The 18,191-nt window shown below is 39.8% G+C and overlaps 2 protein-coding genes and 1 long non-coding RNA gene across 3 annotated transcripts in view; 2 read left to right on the top strand and 1 right to left on the bottom strand.

Moving 5' to 3' along the window:
• Window positions 1-6,440, top strand: part of spire2 (spire-type actin nucleation factor 2) — a 30,257-nt gene extending 23,817 nt beyond the window's left edge. The window contains exons 13-15 of the mRNA XM_042411731.1: window positions 755-782; window positions 1,376-1,473; window positions 4,934-6,440. Coding sequence (XP_042267665.1) covers window positions 755-782; window positions 1,376-1,473; window positions 4,934-5,351 — 544 coding nt within the window. The 3' untranslated portion in view covers window positions 5,352-6,440. The remainder of the gene's footprint in view (window positions 1-754; window positions 783-1,375; window positions 1,474-4,933) is intronic.
• Window positions 6,441-7,623: 1,183 nt separating this feature from the next.
• Window positions 7,624-10,703, bottom strand: LOC121897327. The gene is made up of 3 exons (XR_006096220.1): window positions 10,614-10,703; window positions 10,256-10,452; window positions 7,624-8,522 (listed from the first exon to the last, which is right to left on the bottom strand). It is a non-coding gene; the product is annotated as an uncharacterized LOC121897327 (long non-coding RNA).
• sntb2 (syntrophin, beta 2) overlaps window positions 10,446-18,191 on the top strand; it is a 31,212-nt gene continuing 23,466 nt past the window's right edge. Inside the window, exon 1 of the mRNA XM_042411732.1 lies at window positions 10,446-11,257. Coding sequence (XP_042267666.1) covers window positions 10,528-11,257 — 730 coding nt within the window. The 5' untranslated portion in view covers window positions 10,446-10,527. The remainder of the gene's footprint in view (window positions 11,258-18,191) is intronic.

Here is an 18,191-nt window from a genome sequence, read left to right as displayed (position 1 = left end):
CTATATATCTTATTTCACAGCATGAAGGTCCGCATGCTATTATATTGCTGTTAATTATGTATTTGTTGGCCCTAAATTAGTCAAATTTAAATGTATTGAAATTAAATATTGCTGGAATCAGTCTACATAAGGTTGGGATGTTACTGCTTCCAAGTTGCTAAAACAGGGCAACATGTCCTCAGTGGCCTTGGTTTGTTGTTCAAACACAAAAATCTTTTTGCCCTTTATTTCTTATCGAATATCCTTTAAACAGACATTATACATATTTACTAAAGGATCATTAAGGGAACATTGCAATTTATTACAATTTGGAACTTATTTTTGTAGTTTTGTCCAGTAGTAGTCCCAGCAGTTATGAAAACATTGTACAAAGTAATGCTGAGATCTCGGAACATGGCAGCTTCACTACAACAAAGTCCAAAAGGGCACAAAACACGAGCAGGTAGTAAACAAACCAACAGTTTACTCAGATTATCTAAACCACTTTATTTGGTGGTAAAAGTGAGAGTGAGTGTGTGAAATGTCAGTAATAATCCTTCATTGTACAAGAAAACAAAAATAAGTTGTAATAAGCTGGATGTATCTGACACAAGATATACTGTATTTAACGATGGAGATGAGTAACCAAGCTAATTATAGTCATTGATATTGATCAACAGCCCAATCAGCCACCACAGATTTTATTTCATTACACAAGCCAGTTAAGATTTTTACTTTTTTCCCTTTAACATTCAGGCATTTCTTTCACTTCCAGGTCTGTCTGTGGCTCCTGCAGTGCAAAGGTAACTTATGTAGTTGTGCTTATATTTTAGAACGCTGTCTGGTTTATTTTTTATGAACTATTGTTCTGTGCTTATTTGGCTCACTCTTTAATTTAAAAGGAATTACCAATAACTAATACATTAAAAAGAAATAGTTTAACACGCATTATGTTAACAGTTAATTCAAGTGGCTGGTGTTTCTGTTGACGTTTTTTCTTTTGTTGCTTTTGGTTTTCGTTGCCTCAGTCCCAGGCCGTGTTGGATGTGTGGTTCTGTGCTCTATAGGTTTGAGATTCGGGCTGTTTGGACAATGTTGTGTGTTTTTGTGGTTTTCTATCATGTGTTTTGTGCTGTTGTCTGTTTATTGGGTAGTGTGACTCCTTCTGTGTTGTGCAACATTGTCGTAGTTTGTCTTAATTAAAGTGTGTGCATTTGTTACAGTTATATGTTGATTTGTAATAGTGTGATGAGTCTTGGTTATTTGGTGTCTCTAGTGTTTGTGTGTTTGAATCTATTGGCTGTACTTGTACACTTCTATAACCCTTATAGTAAAGCTTGCCATCAAATACTGTAACAATGCAGTTTTTTTTTCTCGTCATGTGTCTGGTCTCCAGATGAAGATTCCCTCAAAGAAGATGGCCCATATTCCTGTGTACACTGTGGGCTTTCACAGCACTCCAAAGAGTCACGGACATAAAAGCCAAGTCTATAAGTAAGTCTGTGTTTGTCTGTTTGACTGTAGAGACACCAGAGACACTGTCAGAGCCAGTTTGTCATTTATAATATATGAAATGATCAAGTCTGAATTATTAATAACATATTTTTACATAAATGCCCTCATAACCCAAAAATATTTCTGTGGCACTTGATGTAAATGTTAACATGTAAAAAGGTTATTATGCAACAAAACATGATTTAAAAAAAAAAGTAGCTTACATAACTTTCCTTAAACAGCTGAAATGAGTTTGTGACTGTTGCACAAATTTCTTTCATGGAGGTATGATTACTTACAACTACATCAAAACATCATGTGTGTTGTAACATGAATTCCTCTGCAATCTGCTTCAAATGAATACATGACACATCACATAGATATCAAAGATCAATAATATATCTTTCTGAGTTCTTCAAAGACTTTTGTTCTGAGAGATTTTCAAGATCATATATATATATATACACACACACATACACAGTTTACATACCCTGGCAGAATCTGCAAGATGTGTACCATTCATAGTGTCTATAGTTGTGACCATAAAACTCAATTTTGGTCTCATCACTCCAAATAACTTTGTTCCAGAAGTTTTGAGGCTTGTCTAGGTGCTGTTTGGCATATTGTTAGCAGGCTGTTTTGTGGCGTTGGCACAGTAACGGCTTTTTTTTTGGCAACTTGACCGCGCATCCCATTTTTGTTCAAGTACCTCCTTATTATGCATCTTGAAACAACCACATGCAACTTTCAGCTGAAGTTGCATGTGGGTTTTTCTTTGCAATCTGAACAATATTCCTCGCACTTGTGGCTGAAATCTTTGTTGTTCTACCTGTCGGTGGTTTGGTATCAACAGAACCCTCAATTTTCCACTTCTTTATCAGAGCTTGAACACTACTGATTGGCATTTTCAAATCTTTGGATATCATCTTATATCCTTTTCCTGATTTATAAAGTTCAACTCCCTTTTCTCACAGGTCCTTTGACAGTTCTTTTGCTTCATGGCTCAGTATCCAGTAAAGTCAGAACAGCCCTGGACGAAATGTGCATGGGTCTCTCAAGAGCTGAGAAACTCATTGACTATTTATACACAGACACTAATTACAATCAAACAAGTCACATAGCCATTTAAACCTGTGTATGTCAACTTGTGTGTTTATTATCAGGCCAAATTGATGATTTCAGTTATCATTATGGTTTAAAAAGGGCACACACAATTATGTGAAAATAAATGGCTTCACCTGACCACTATCCCTAAGTAAAACAAAAGTTTTCAGCATGATCAGTCATATTTTCCAAAAAATGGCCAATATATTTCACAAATTCTACCAAGGTATGTAAACTTATAACTTATGAGCACAACTGTGTGTATATATATATATATATATATATATATATATATATATATATATATATATATATATATATATATATATATATATATATATGCTTTGCTTGTGAATTACTGGATAATTTTACATCTCAAGGCCACTGAAATTTTTAAAATCAAACAATCTGATAAGGAAAAATCCATTTTTGGTTGAACTATCTACCTCCCTGTTATATATGCAACCCGTCACAAGATATAATTGTTGGGAACCACTGGCTTAGAGCAGGATTAGTCCACAGCTACTGGCCAGATCATCATGAAATTAGCTGTGGATATTCAAGCTCTCCAGGAGATTATCCGAATGTTTTTGGTATCCGCATGACCATCATTGGACCAAAATTTGCACTTGAAAGATCACAAACACATTCACTTCAGCCCATCTTAGGAAAGCTAACAAATTAGCCTTGTTTTTTTTTCCAAAGTTCACTGGAGGTAAAGCTGACATGACATTTGGATGGACTCCTAGCTTGTGACACAGACACTCAGTGCCAGTTTCCCCACAGTCCTTCCAACCAATCACTATGCCTTGTTAAACCCAAGGACAAACGCACACCTCGGGTTAAGAACACAGGTTAAAGCTATTTAAGTCTGCCCCTCCCTCAAGCCACTGACTGCTAACCTTCTCCAACCTAAGCAGAAGCAGCCTCTGTGCTTACCTCAACCAATCGCAGATTGCCTGCTCAATCCAATCACCAGCATCTAGCCCGCCCCTCCCCTCTCCATCCTTTTGTTATATAATCAGTGCGGTGCCTCTCCCAAGGCCTCTAAGCAGCCATTATGTAATAATTACCCAGCTGTCATTAATATCCTCACTCCTTGTGCCTGAGTTAAGACAGACGTACAAATGAGGGTGAGAGATGGATGGAAAGAAGGGTGGAGCGAGAGAGCTTCACAGTGAGTTAGAGAGAGAGAGAGAGAGTGCTGGCATGGTGTTGTGCTGCTCTGCTGTCTAACACCTGTCATCACTACCCGCCCGTGCAGTGATAAGGACAGAAATAGTAGGTTTTATAACAGTGAATGTTAGTGTTATTTTAATCAGAAAAGCTGACCTTAATCTTTTCGTTAGTGACTGTGTGGATCCCACCCCACTGCTGCATGTCTTTTTTTTTTTTTGTTACACAATTTATCATGTCATGTTTATATTTTATTCACTTTAAATGAGCTTAGACAGACAAACAAGATCAAGTCTAGCTTTTTTTTTTTCCAGACGTTCCACTGATTTACTTTGGGAAATGGGATATGTGTCTATTTATCTTTTTGGAATATAAATCACTTTATAATGCGGTTTTAAATGCTGCCACAACACATTTTTACGAAAGCGTTCTTACAGACACAATTAGCTTAATGGGCTTTTGAGTGCAGAAAAATGAGACAGACTGAGAGTGACAGCTGCAAATAAGAGAGAAAATGATGTGAAGAAAAGGATGTTTTAACATATTATTATTCTTTTGTGATCAGTGTTATAACAGTAACAACAAGCAATCTGAATCCAGCGCAGGAATGGTGGACTCCACCACTACCAATAAAAACTATTTTATAGAGATGTCAATACTCAATGTGAATACACTGAATGGCTTTTGAAGGAAAAGATGCTCACCATAAATAACACGATTTCATGAAAATATGATGGATCATAACTTAAACCAAACATGTATAGTGACATTTTGGTCATTATTTGATTAAAGGGTGAGATTTTCAGTATTGTTAAAAAAGACAAGGCTGTCCCTTTTTTTAGGATATGATATAAAACTTGGCTTATGATATGAAATGTGGTGTTTTGAGGAATTGATGGCTATGAGAATACGCCCATTTTAAATAACCATTGATTTGAACAAACATCATTTATTCTTTGAGAATTTGAAACTTGTTTTGCCGCACTGAGCTCGATACCATTAAAATTAATAGATCACCAAGGTTATTTTCTCAGACTTGAAAAAGCTGCTCAGTGAAATTTATGCTATGAATTTCTACACTTATGTCAGTCAAAAAGAAGAGTAAAGTTGTGGGTGCATCAACTTTTGGGTTTCCCAATATGAATATAAACCCTTCCCATCCCTCCCTGTCCCTCCGCAGGTCCCTGCGCACTCTGTCCCGCCGCTCGGTAGAGGAGGAGTTTCCCCATCTGTACGCACATGGCTGCACGCTCCGAGACATCTGCGCTGAATGCACCAAATTTGTCGCCGATGTCATTTCTTCCAGCCGCCGGAGCCTGGACATCCTTAACAACACTCCCAAGAGGGAAGCCAAAGCTGCCGCTGCCGCCGCCGCCACCGCTGCTGCTCAGAGACCACAGTTGCAACGTCAATCCAACCTCGAGACTTTCCCTCAACCCAGCCCTCCCCTGCTGAGTCACCCTCCACCTTACCCGCAGTCACCCGGTCACCCCCAGCTCCCTCCACAGTCCTATCATCACCAACAGCGGCTTCATGCGTCATCGCCGTCTCCTTCACTGAAGCTCCACGCCAAGACCATCAACAATGTGAACCAATGAGTAGACTGACACTGACACACACACACACACTCACACACACTCCCTACTCAAGTTGTGCTGCTCCTGTGGTGCACTGTTTGCACACACACAGAAAAACGTAGGGTTCTTCAAGGGTTCTCGTGGTCAGATGTACAGTACTGATTCAAAAAGCCATGTGATTGGTTCAAATAAAACTAGATAGTAAATAAGAACACATAATATAGTGGGGGTCCTTTAAAGTTGTTGCTGGTTTGGAGCATTAAATGCATTATTCAATGATTATGCTATGATACAGTATATAAATCTAAAAAACTAAAGCTAAAACTAAACCCTTTTTAGTAAGAATCAAGAGACCCTAAACCACCACCACGTCACCCATCATCCAATTCCCAACCACATCATCCTCCATATCTCACCCAGCAGATGTGCCCACACTTGTACAAACACACACACACACATGCACAGAGCCTCCCTCCCCCTCCAGTCTCTTACTTTGTTAAGGTTTGAGCAAGGACCTGCCTTATCTCCTGCACCATGACTTCACTCCCAGATGCTCACAGCTGGTAGGGAGACAAACATGGGAGCAGAGGGCAGGTGAGGAAAGACACTGTGAGAGGAAAGGTGGAGGTGGGGTTGGGTGGTGGTAGTTTTAGGGGGATAAAAGCTACGCAGCATAGAGTCGACATGTAAACCTTGCATTTTAGCTCTCTGTGGTTGCCTTGTTTTTGTCATGAATGTAACTTAGAGACACAGAAACAGAATTGTAAAATTATTAGCTCGTACACAGCATAATAAAATGTATTTTTAATCATCCAAAAAGGGATTTGTAATGAGCGGCTGCTGCATAGCGAGGCCTCTTTTGCATTTTAGACATGCTTGAAAAGTCCCAGGTACAGCTGGACGAGGTACGACAGCGGCGACACTGTGAATGTAACCGGGCTGAAGCTGCAGACTGCACCTTTAACCGACGCAGCATGATGATGATGATGATGTGAAGCGAGCAGATGAAACTCCCGCCTCTCTCACACTCCCCATGGACGCTTGCAATCTGCTCTGGTTTTGTAAACACTAAGTAAACCTCAACTGCAATAAAATCAAACGACAAACACAGTCATCGCTGTCTGTGAGTTTTACTGTCCCGATCTGTATGCTGGTTCAGCTGCTGTGTGTCGCCACAGAACAGCTTCAGTAGCCACAGAGCTTCATAGATAAATAGAAACAAAATAATGTATATTTCAGTGAGTCAGTGGTTTGCTTATTCTTGGAAGAAAAATCCCATTTGTATTATGCATAAGTAATAGCAAACGGATCTATTCAAGAAGGCTCATTAAAACAAAATCATTTTTACTGGTAAATAAAAATCAATTTTCAACGACTAATACTAACAAGCTATTTCAGGAACAACATGTGATTGGTTGAACAAAGCAAATAAAATCGACTACAAACTTGGTAATGGCAAAACACCAAATATATACTGTATATTTCCTTCATTCGAACCAATATCACTGCAGAATCTTTACATATATCAACTTTCCGGTTCTTCATTAGAAAACCTCTGAAATTACTGATATCAAATTCAGAAATCCTGTATGATGCACTGCCTGGCAGCTGCACGACTAGAAATACCTGGGAACCCTGAAAACAGTCCACTTGGTGGGGCCTCTGCCCCCAACAATCTCTAATTTGACATGTTCCAGGACCTCCGTCCAGCTGCTCCCTGATTTCTGGTTCAGAAGTGAACATGGCTTTTTAAGGTGGAGGTTTGTACCTCAGATACGAGGCAAATACAGAACGGTTGCTATGGTATTACATAGTTTGGGACACACACTTATTAGCTTTCTTTCTGAGAGTTAGATGAGAAGGTCGATAAGAACTCTCATCTGTGTGTACAGACCTGGAGACAGGAGATGACCTGCAGACACCTCTAAAGCTCACAAATGAACATGTTATTTTTTGTTTATTTAATCCGTGCACAAACAGGAATGGAAGCAGAAATCTTAAACCCTAGGCCACCAGGGCGCCCACAGTTTGTGGTTTAACTTGGAATAACGTGCTGTAACCATCTCTTGACAAACAACAGCCGGGAGCAGTAACTTCTCGGAGTGTTGTCGTCACCAGGCAACCAGCAGAGACACTGCTCAGACACGCTGGATGGGTCTGTAAACCAATGCTGGTCAAGGACACTATGTAACCCCCATAAAACTATAAATTATCATTTTTTACACTTCTGTTTGTGTAAAAAATAAACAAATGAGATACAGTGAGCTTTGGAGTTTGGGTTCTCTTTTTATTTTTGTATTGTAACATGGAAACAAGTAATGTTCTGCCAAATGCACACTAATACAACAGCCCTGCAATGAATCCTGCCTTCTGAAGTTCAGTTTTTGTTGAAAATGTTTTAGAAAGGAGTTGATTCAACTGAATGGTCATTCTGAAAGATAAGGCTGTAGACGTGTTTGTAACATTTTGTCTGCATTTGCTTTTCACTGATTCCGGCATGTCAGCGCTCCATCTCTCTGTATGTGGACGGAGTATTTCCAACATGCATCTTGCAGAAGCTGAGCTCTTCTCATAGAAAATTAATGGAGGAGAATTGACTGCTTGGTAAAAGGCTCACAGATGTGTCTCTGCCACAGCTCTGCTTGTGGTGAAGAATAAAGGAGCATGGAGAGGGAACCCACGTTGTGACTCTGTTGGTTGCACACATAAAGGAGCGGATCTGTGCTAAAGGGCAGCTTTGCAGAATAGCGTTTACTGTTAAAAAATAAGTCAGATGTAACCCATGAAAGATATAAGATGTTTTTCTCTCAGTACAGTTGTCTAGAATTTACTGCTGATTAACACCTAAACTACATCAAGAAAATCTGAATAGAGATTTGGTGGCAAATTTTATTAAAGGCAAGAACTTTGCCATTAAATCATAAGGATTAAGCCCTGCTTTATACTGTATGGTACATCTGTAATTTCAACGAATCACTTGAAGGCCACAGAGGACACGGAGATGACATAATTATTTACTGATCACAGGGAAACAAAACATGAAATGATCTCACAAACAGCCCAAGGGATCTCTTCCGATGTGATCAACTTCCAGGCTGATTTTGAAAGGCAGGAGGCGACATCCTTGTCATTAGCTCTGAAGCTTTTCTCCTGGAGATGTTTTGTGATCTTGACATCACAGGCTGTATTTTCCTATGATCATAAAACAGTTGTTCTGTGACTAAATAAATTGGTTGTGACATCTTAGAAATGAAAAGATAAATAATGTGGGCACTAACTTGGTTCAGCTTAGAGTTAATACAGCAGATACTAAATGTGATGGTATACATGGAGCTGTTATTGGCTTCAAGGACAATGGACCATGTTAGTGAGTGTTGTCTGCCTGTGAGACTTTGACTCACTGAGCACTTCTATTGACTGTCTGCTGATGGGAATGTTATTCTAACCTCCAGAATATGAAAACAAAGTTCACAGTAGGCAGGAGTATCTTTTAATAAAGCCAACACAGTGAGTGAATTTAAGAAGGCTTTGTCCCCCAGTCAGTGGATCCATAATGCGTCTATGAAGGCCCGCCTCTATATCATCATGAATAAATAATCTACAGCTCTACATGTCTATTGGCTGTCTCTGTCATCCGGCTCTGAGTTCACTCTTCACACAGACATTTTATTAAGCCAACCGGAATTTATACACCCAAACAGGAAGTGGGGTGATTATGCTTTCAAAGTAAAATCATAAAATAGTATCGAACTTGTATGATTGCATTCATTAACCTTTTATTCCTCCTTATATGTACTTTAAGGCACCGGTTCTCAATGTGGGACCCTAGGGGTCCTTGAGGGGGTCCCTGAATCATTTATTTTTAATATGATCACATCCATAAGCACAATGACAGAATGTATTACTATTGGTCATTGGTTTCATACACTTTCTTTCTTAAATAAAACATCTAAAAGCAAAATCTCATCAGATGGGGATCCATGGTCTAATTTGTGTCTCTGACTTTAGGGGTCCTTGACGTGCTGCTTTAAGGTGCGCCAGTCTGTGCCATTTTCTTTATTGCTAAGGTTCCAATATACGCTTATCTCATCCTCTGCTGAGGATTACAGAGTTAGACTATTGGACTCAATATACGTTTGCATAATCACAGTATTTGCATGATGTATCTATATAGCCTAAGATACTGTAATATATAATATAATTATATATGTAATATATAAATAGCGTTTGAATCTCATTTCTTTAATCTCTTAATTAATTTAAGTTGAATAGTTTTTATTGGTGGAAATCTTACCTTATCTCAGGCTTAACTGGTAAATTTTTTGGCAGAATGATGGATTACCTACTGGGGAAAGTGTGCAACCGCCCCTGGGCCCCAGATCCTCAGGGAGCACAGAGGCTCCAGGTTCAACTTGTAGTAATTAGTTTGTAGAAATTTAATTGCTTTATTGTGATTTTTTTTTTTTTAAATGCATGCACCACTGAAACACATTTTAAACTGAAGACAACACCTGCATTGTTTCCTATTCTTTAAGCCCCATTGTGTAGAATGGCCCTGCATTAAAATCTACAGTTAATGCTGTTATTATTTTATATTGTGCTTATGTGCTGCATTTCACTGAATAAATCTGTTCTTAACGATGTTACCACAAACCAAACTATACCTTATAACTATACTAGTTATGATCAGTAGGGGCCCACAGCTCATTTTTGGTCTGGGGGACCTGGCTGGAATTATGCATTCATCATATCTTTTCACTAATTGGTAGATAATGCAGGTGAAGACACAAAATACTTTTGTCTATTAGTAAGTACATAATTTCTGAGGACTGCAATGTCTGATTTTGGTAAACAAGAGACTTCGTGTTCTTTGACTTTATTCTGAAAGATTTGAACGGATGTTTTCTCGTTTTATTCTTGCTAACCTTCCAGTGGAAGTGGGACAGCTTTAGAGCTTGAACTCAACAACAAGCTCTCTCAGGCTGGCCCATCACTGCCAGGACTTCTTTTCTCTTCCTCTCCCTGTCTCTCTGTGTTCCTCTCGCTCTCCCTGCAGCCACAGTGTGAGGGAGTGGGTGTGTCGATGCGGGCCAGTGCAGCCTAGTCGCTTCTTGTGCGCACTCTGAAAAAGAGGAAAAAGTTGATGATGAGTTTAGTGTGAAAGCGGCCCGCCTCGGAGCAGGCTCACCGTCCAGCAATGGCAGTTTGGACCAGAGCGGACAAAAACGGTCAGCTGGACCTTCTGCTCCGCGACCGCTGGATCCGAGTGGCCGCCGAACTCACCCGAGAAACGCTGACTTTAACGGCCGAGGCGGAGGCGACCGGACAGGGGGGCAACCACTGGGACTACAGCAACTCCTCGGCGGGCCTGCGGAATGGCATGTCGAACGGAAACGACCCGGGAGCCAGTCCTGGGAACCCTGGCCGCGGTCCGTCCTCGGGTCAAGACCAACTCCAGAACCAGAACCACGGGGGGCGGGGGCGCAGCGGCAGCCCAGGGCGCGGGGGTGTCAGCCGGGGTCAGTACGACGGCAACTACGCTCTAAACAGCTCCGGAAAGTACCCGAATAACGGCACAAACTCAGACTTTGGAAGCCCTGGCTCCAGCTACGGGAGTCCCGGGTCCAGCTTCAGTTCGAGACAGGGCGACTGCCCCGTCAGTCTGGAGGGCTCCTCGGAGGCGGTGAGGAAAGTCCGAGTTGTCAAACAGGAGTCTGGCGGGCTGGGGATCAGTATCAAGGGGGGGCGCGAGAACCGGATGCCCATCCTCATCTCCAAGATCTTCCCGGGGCTCGCCGCGGACCAGAGCCGTGCTTTGCGAGTGGGTGACGCGATTCTGTCGGTGAACGGGAACGACCTCCGGGAGGCAACGCACGACCTGGCGGTCCAGGCGCTTAAGAAGGCGGGCAAAGAAGTGACGCTGGAGGGTAAGTTGGCCGACGCTACGGCGGGGATTTGCAAAGGCCGAGATTAGACTCCTGTGTTCCCGCTGCACACCTCTGTGCACCAGTCTGAGTTAGTGGCGCTGGTACTTACTATACTACAAACATATACACATTAAGTGAGTTCAACCTGAACTTGCAATACATTATGAACCAGGGATTAAAACATTGAGTACATAAAACCATATCTGAAACAAATGTATGAACAAATATGAAGTCAAGTCACCAGTTACTTTGTCCCCAGAAGTTCAAGTTGCTATATTTAAAATACATGAAAAGCTTTAAGTGTGCTATAAGTTAATTGATGCTCTTGTTATACAAGCAAGATAATGCATTCATCAGCACACCACCTTTGGTACCTTTTATAAGAGCAGCAGGATGCACATTTCCATCCCTAACGCATGGAGAATTTACTCCACACACCCTTAAATAATCATTTATGATACAACAGCAGACACACTGACATAAACAAACATGCTCACAGTCACAGTTGATCTATGACCAGAGGAGGAGGAGGAGCGGGGCTGAAATGATATCAACAGAACAGAAAGCCTTTGATTAGTGTAAACAGGAAAGTAACCACAGTTGTGGACACATCCAGATAACATACATTTTGCTGTGTATATTTGAATGAGTGTAGCCTGCTAAAGATAAGAGGTCACTGTAAACATGAGCAAATGAAATTTGTCCTCTGTGTGAATAACTTGATACTGTCCAAGAGAGAGACAGAGAGAAAGAAAGAGGAAGATCTGTAAATGAGCTGTGGGTAAATAAATATGCTGTATCTACAAGAAATGGAATATAATCTGATATGTTTCATGAGAAAGTGTAAAGCAGAAGTGTATCAATGTTGAACTAGAGTTATCTCTTTAACAACAGCAGCGCAACATACTGAACAATGTACAGGACACACACGCAAGTTGATATAAGCTATATGATCACAGAGTAATAAAAGTTGTATTTACTGCATATAAAAGATAAATATTATACTACATATTATATATGTACTAGTATACTATCAGTTTATTTGTTATGGCCAAAATCGGGTTTAAGAATTAATATCTGTATCAGTTCAGTACAATGTTTATCGCTGGTATGGGGTCGACTGTGGAATTAGCATTTTTGTGATATTTTTTCTTCGAGTTTGTCGTTTAAATTACAGAATTGTGGTTTTTATAAAATAAACCACTTAATGACCTCAAATTGGTCTTGTCTAAAAAGTTTAAAGTTGTATTCACAAATATGTTGTTAGTAGCATTGAATCAACATGTAAAGTGAAAAGAGTTGATAATAGAGATAATTGCTGCTCCACTGAGCTTGTAGCATTTTTAGCTTTGGCCTTTATTAAGTAATGTTTTGGTTTCAGTTTTAACGCTCTGACCAGCCTCTGTAAGCAGCAGCAGGAAGACAGAGAAGTTACAAGCTAGCTAGAGAAGAAAGTCGAGCATTTGGCAGCTAATAAGCCAGATATTGTTTTCACAAGTTTGTGGAACCAAAGTGAGAGCTAAAAGGAGAATGAATTTTAGATTTATATTTGTCATGCGGCCAGAATCGCAACTCCAAATGAATGCTAATGTTGCTCAGTGTCTGCTGAATGTGAAAGTTAGCTATTGTTTGCTAAGGCGTTAGCTGTTAACAACTTTAAAAGCCAGTTTTATGGTGATGGCTGTTTAAATGTTTGCTTGTTTTTATGTTTTGCACCTCAGTGGCTTAAAATTGATGCAGCTTCAACCTATTTTTCAACTGTGTTTGTACACTTACAAATTGCTAAATTCTGCTGTCTGATATGGGCGGGAGAATATCACACAGTGGTTTTTGTCTAAGAGTTATTCTTGGTGCACCCAAAGTTCATTGAACTCACATTAGCAGGTCTATACAAGGTCAGAGAAGGTATATTGGAGGTTTCTACACATCTTCATCTTCATGCATCTAATAAAACTATCCCCATTTCAAAAAAGCATTAAGCCTATTAAACTTAAGTTGGAATAATAATACATACAAAGTGGAAAGTACATAGATGGAGGTAGCATATTGTATGTACTGACTCATTTGGGGACTGAATAGAGCTCCATGGAGATGAGTTCAGATCCTGAACGGCGCTAATGTAGAACAACTCAATCTTTGGAAAAGTGGAAAAAGAGTGAATTGGAGGAAAAGCGGCAACAGAGCCCTTGGGGTTCGGAAACTTCAGGCCGGGAACAGTCAAATGCAGTGTTTAATGGTTTGGAATGAACGCCAGATGAATACTGATGAGAACAAATTGTAGGAACTAATCAATGTGTGACACATTTCCACTGCTTTAACAAATCAAATTGAGGCCCATGTTGCACCTCTCTGAATTAATGGAGGTAAAATATGAGACTCTTGTTTAAGGCCATCTACCGTGCTGATTAAATTAGAATCCGGGGCTCTGTCAAATCGACTCATTTTTCTCTAAAAGATTGTGTTGTCACAGTTGGATGCTTTTTTTACGACTTTTTAAAATATAACACAGTAGGATTGTTTTTGTCCAACAAGGAGATAAGTACAATTTACAAAACCCTGCTGGAATTTGGCCTGTTGCAGCCGACATGAGAATAAAACACATTTCCATCCACCCTGAGGCTCGGCCACGAGGATGTGCTGCCTCCTGCTACAGCCACAGTCCAGACGTGGGCCCCTGTGTGGAAGAATGTGTCAGCTGCCTGTCACTGTTTGTGGACCGGCTCTTCCTCCCAGTCCCCCTCTGTCTATGCAGGGCTCCCACTGCTCTGCGAAAGGAACGGCAGTCAGTCAGAACGAGGCTTGAGTTTCCAGACCGCTGTGCCGTGTACACAACACATAAACCCCCAGATATTCTCACAATTAGCTTAGGTGCCCCACATTCCTGACCTCTGCTTGCATGTGTGTATTTAGGGCAAAGGTCAACTCTGGCGGCTCCGACTGGGATGATTCTTGCTGCTCCACACTTGAAACACACTTTCGGTGTCTTTTATTCCTGGTTTGAATGAGGGAAGAGAGCAGACGCACATCAGAGAAAGTGACTGTTGCAATAGAGGAGTAGTGTCTTTGAAGCTTAGTCTGTAACTAAACTATTAGAAGCATGTTGCCTCAGTAGGTTGTCAACTTGATTTTGGCCAAAATATTCTGTACATAACTGGGATAATCCTGCATAAGCACTTCAACTGAAAAATCTGCCTTTTGGCTTCTTTAAATCAACATACTGGTCTCAAATCATGCCTTGCTCTCTAAAATATGAGTATACTCTGCAAAAAGGGCAAATCGTGAAAGTTAATCCATCTTATTTTAGGGTTATTAAATCTTACTTGTTCTTCTCCAAAATAAATAATCTTGTCAAGCACTATTTGTACAAGATGAAGAAAAATTGTTTCAAGGTATTCAGTCCATTCTAACAAACCAGAAGCTTTTGTAAATACAAATCTCGATCCAGTCTTAAAGCTGCACTAATCAATATTTTTATATTAACAATGACTCAAGTGACTATGTGTTATGTGAAAAGAGTTGATTGTAGCGACTAAATCACAGACAACTGACACCAAACTGATTTTTTTCACGTAGCTTTTTAGCCTCCTTTAGCGCATTGTTTTGTTTTTCTAGCTCGTAAACTCTGCTCAGATGGAGATTGTTTCCAGTGAAAAAGCGCAGATAAACCCGATATAAGTTATACTCTGTACCAAGAACCAACTGGCAGACAGAACGTTAGCGATGAGCTGGTTTTTATTGTTATTCAGACATTTTAACACGAGTTTGTGGAGACCAAAACAGAGCTAAAAGAAGAGTAAATATTTGACTTGAGAGAAACACAACAGCAAATGAACTCTAATGTTGCTCCATGTCTGCTGGATGTGTAAACAGGCAACGGTTTGCTAACATGTTAGCCATCAGCTCAGATGATAACAAGTCAGTGTCGTGTTTTTTAGCTTGAAATGGCCAAAACATAAAATTAATGCAGCTTTAAAACTTTTTTTAAAACAACACAATATTTTTTTTTCCTTTTTCATGACTTCATGACTAACTCTTAAAACTGAGCTACGTTAAAAGTCATACAATGTAATTTAAAGAACCTTTATTTTGATTTTGCTTTAGCTTCGTAGGTCCGATAGTATTATGTAGAGCCTGATTTTAATTCTTGTTTCACAAAATCTAATCAAGTCATTTTTGTTTTTTATTATCTGTTTATTACTAATTTCTTACACAATATTTTGTTTGGGAAAATCCACATATTAGTGATTTAGTCAAGTTTTCAATCCCAGTTCAAATCTTATTTCCTCAAAGTGAATAAAGAGTTGGGATAACATAACCTGTTTTTTTTTTTTTTTTTCAGTTGTGTCAGAATCAAGAGTCATTTTCTTCATCTTAAAGTGCAGTGATCCGCCTTATTTCTCTTGGAAGAAAAATAGAGTTTGATGGCTGAATCTGGGATAAAATCACTTGTCATGAGAGATATTTTTTCTAGAGGTAAACTTTCTTGCATTAGACGTGTAGCCTGTCATCTGGATGCCATCCTGTGAGAGTTTATGTGTTCTCTGGTTTTTTTTTGCTTTGTAAGCAGATTTTTGTTCTCCAAGCCCTTATGAATGAATGAATGAATGAATGAATGAATGAATGAATGAATTAACTCTTCCGAGGCCATCTGGTTTTGTCGCTTTAACACATGACATACATCGTCCAGACGTGACAAGCTGTTGGCTAATGCCCCCCTCCCTCGCTGACTGACAGACATAATATCCCATATGTCCTAATGATTAGTTGAAGCTTGCTGCTGCAGCCCCTTGTGTCTTATTGGGTTAGCCTGCTGGTCAGTGGAAGGAGACGCAGGATGAGCCCTTTGTGTGGGTAATTGGAGGAATAAAAACAGCACATACCAGACACAGGGGCCATTGATGAAACGGGGACAGCCCTGATGAGGAACAGTTCTTTTCTTTTGTTCTGAGGCCAAAACTAGCCGACCGTCCGTTCTCTGTGTTGGTCGCTGTCCACACGGAGCGAGATCTGCCACAGAGCATGAGTCTGCACAGCCTGAAATAGGACATGCCAGTTTGTCAGCTCTGTCTCATTATGAACTCCATGGCCTTGTAATATCCCTCTGCAGATATGTCTCAAGTTATCCAGCAGTCAAGAATGTTAATTGAACTTGTGGAATGTCACAAAAACTGAAATATGAATTAGGTCTGTTTGCATTAGTTGGGCAGATGTCGAAACAATTGGCTTTTTTTAAATGTTTACTTCACAAGTGAGTGTTTGTGGATTTGCAGTTTAGAGAAACACCAGATTTTTACAGTTCTACAAAAGGTCAAGCACACATGATTTTTTTTTTTTTTGTCAAATTCAAATCAAATGAATTGAGAGTTGCACATTTTTACTATTTTTAAAGCTGCACTAATTAATCTTTTTAAAAAAATATTAAAATCCTCCTCCACTCTGTTACATAATGTTTGTTTTCACATTTTTTCTGCTGAAGGAGAAAAATGAGAAAAGATAAACTTCTGAAATTAATATGATTTTGATATTCATAGATTTTTCTATGAAGGCAGAACAAGGAAATGTCATTTTAAGAAGTTTTAACAATGTAACTGAACTTTTGTGGAAAAAATCCTATTAGAAACAAATTATTATTCCAAGTTAGGGATGAATGATATGCAAAGAAAATCATATTGGGCTTATTATGACAGATATGAAACACGATTTTAGTGGGAACGGTCATTTAATTTTCACTGAAAATATTATAAAAATAATGACGATGTGAGTTTTGCCGGCGTCTGTACCAAACAAGAATGTTCCCTTACATCTGGAGAATCTCTGCAGTACAATAAAGTAGCAAGATAAAAAAACATCTACGACTGATACGATATGAGTCATCATGACAGTTGCATCCGAGAGGGACAACACCCTCTATAGCAATGTGAAGATGCGTGCTTTCGCTGTAGTCATTGGTTTTATGTAAATGTATTTGCTACAGTGCTGAGATGATGAGTTGACTAACAAAAAATTAATTGAAAACAATTTTTATTTTATTTTGTTCATGATTTAATTAATTTATCAACACTGCTGGTCCCAGCGCCTGAAAAGTGAAGATTTCAGGCTCTTCTCTATCGTAGCAAATAAAAGGTCATACAAAAGAAGCAATCTGAAGACGCCTCCTTTGCGGTGGGTTTCACTACTATTAGTGTTGCTATTGTCTGACACTTCATCGACTAAAGGCTTCATTTAAAAAGCAGATGCAGTAATAATGATAGATATGACAGCTGCAGCCCTAATTTGCACCCTTAAATTGTAAAATAAGAGAAGAAATATTTCACAGTAAAAGATAAAGGTTGTCTCTACTGTCTCTGCTGGGTTGCGCCTCGCTTACATCATCTGACTTAGAACAGCCTCCAAACTATAATTGGCCTGTTGACTTTGTGTGTAAGATCTGTTGACCTTAGTCGCAGCATCCTGTCAGGGAGCGATGTTAGTCTTTTTCTCTCGTGCGATCGACTTACACCACTCTCCTGGTTTTTAAAACTCCACCACAGCGCAAAGCAACCAGCAGTTGCTCCCGCTGCACGCAGTAATGCCGAACAGAGAACATGATGGGGCGACATTTGTAATCTTTAACATTCACTACAACAGAGAACGATGAACGTGATTTATTTTTGTCCATAATCTGCTTTATCCTTTGTACAAAGTTGGCACAAATATATTCAAATACACTTCCAGGCCGGACACTGAAAACACTGAATATTAGCAAACTGACTTATGTAACTTCATAAATGTTACAGTGTGGTGTTGCAGATGAGCACCTTCATGTGTTTACACATCGACAGACAGCATGATTTCCCCAAGGCTATACCTCTGATCCGGGTTAGAGGACAACAAAGAGGAGGCGGGAGGGGGCAGGTGTGACTAGAGGAAACATGGGAATTCTTTTTCCTGTTAT

Source organism: Thunnus maccoyii, chromosome 5 (assembly GCF_910596095.1).
Source record: "Thunnus maccoyii chromosome 5, fThuMac1.1, whole genome shotgun sequence".
NCBI classification, from domain to species: Eukaryota; Metazoa; Chordata; class Actinopteri; order Scombriformes; family Scombridae; genus Thunnus; species Thunnus maccoyii.
Note: the sequence above shows the minus strand (reverse complement) of the source record. Positions and strands in the feature narration are given on the sequence as shown.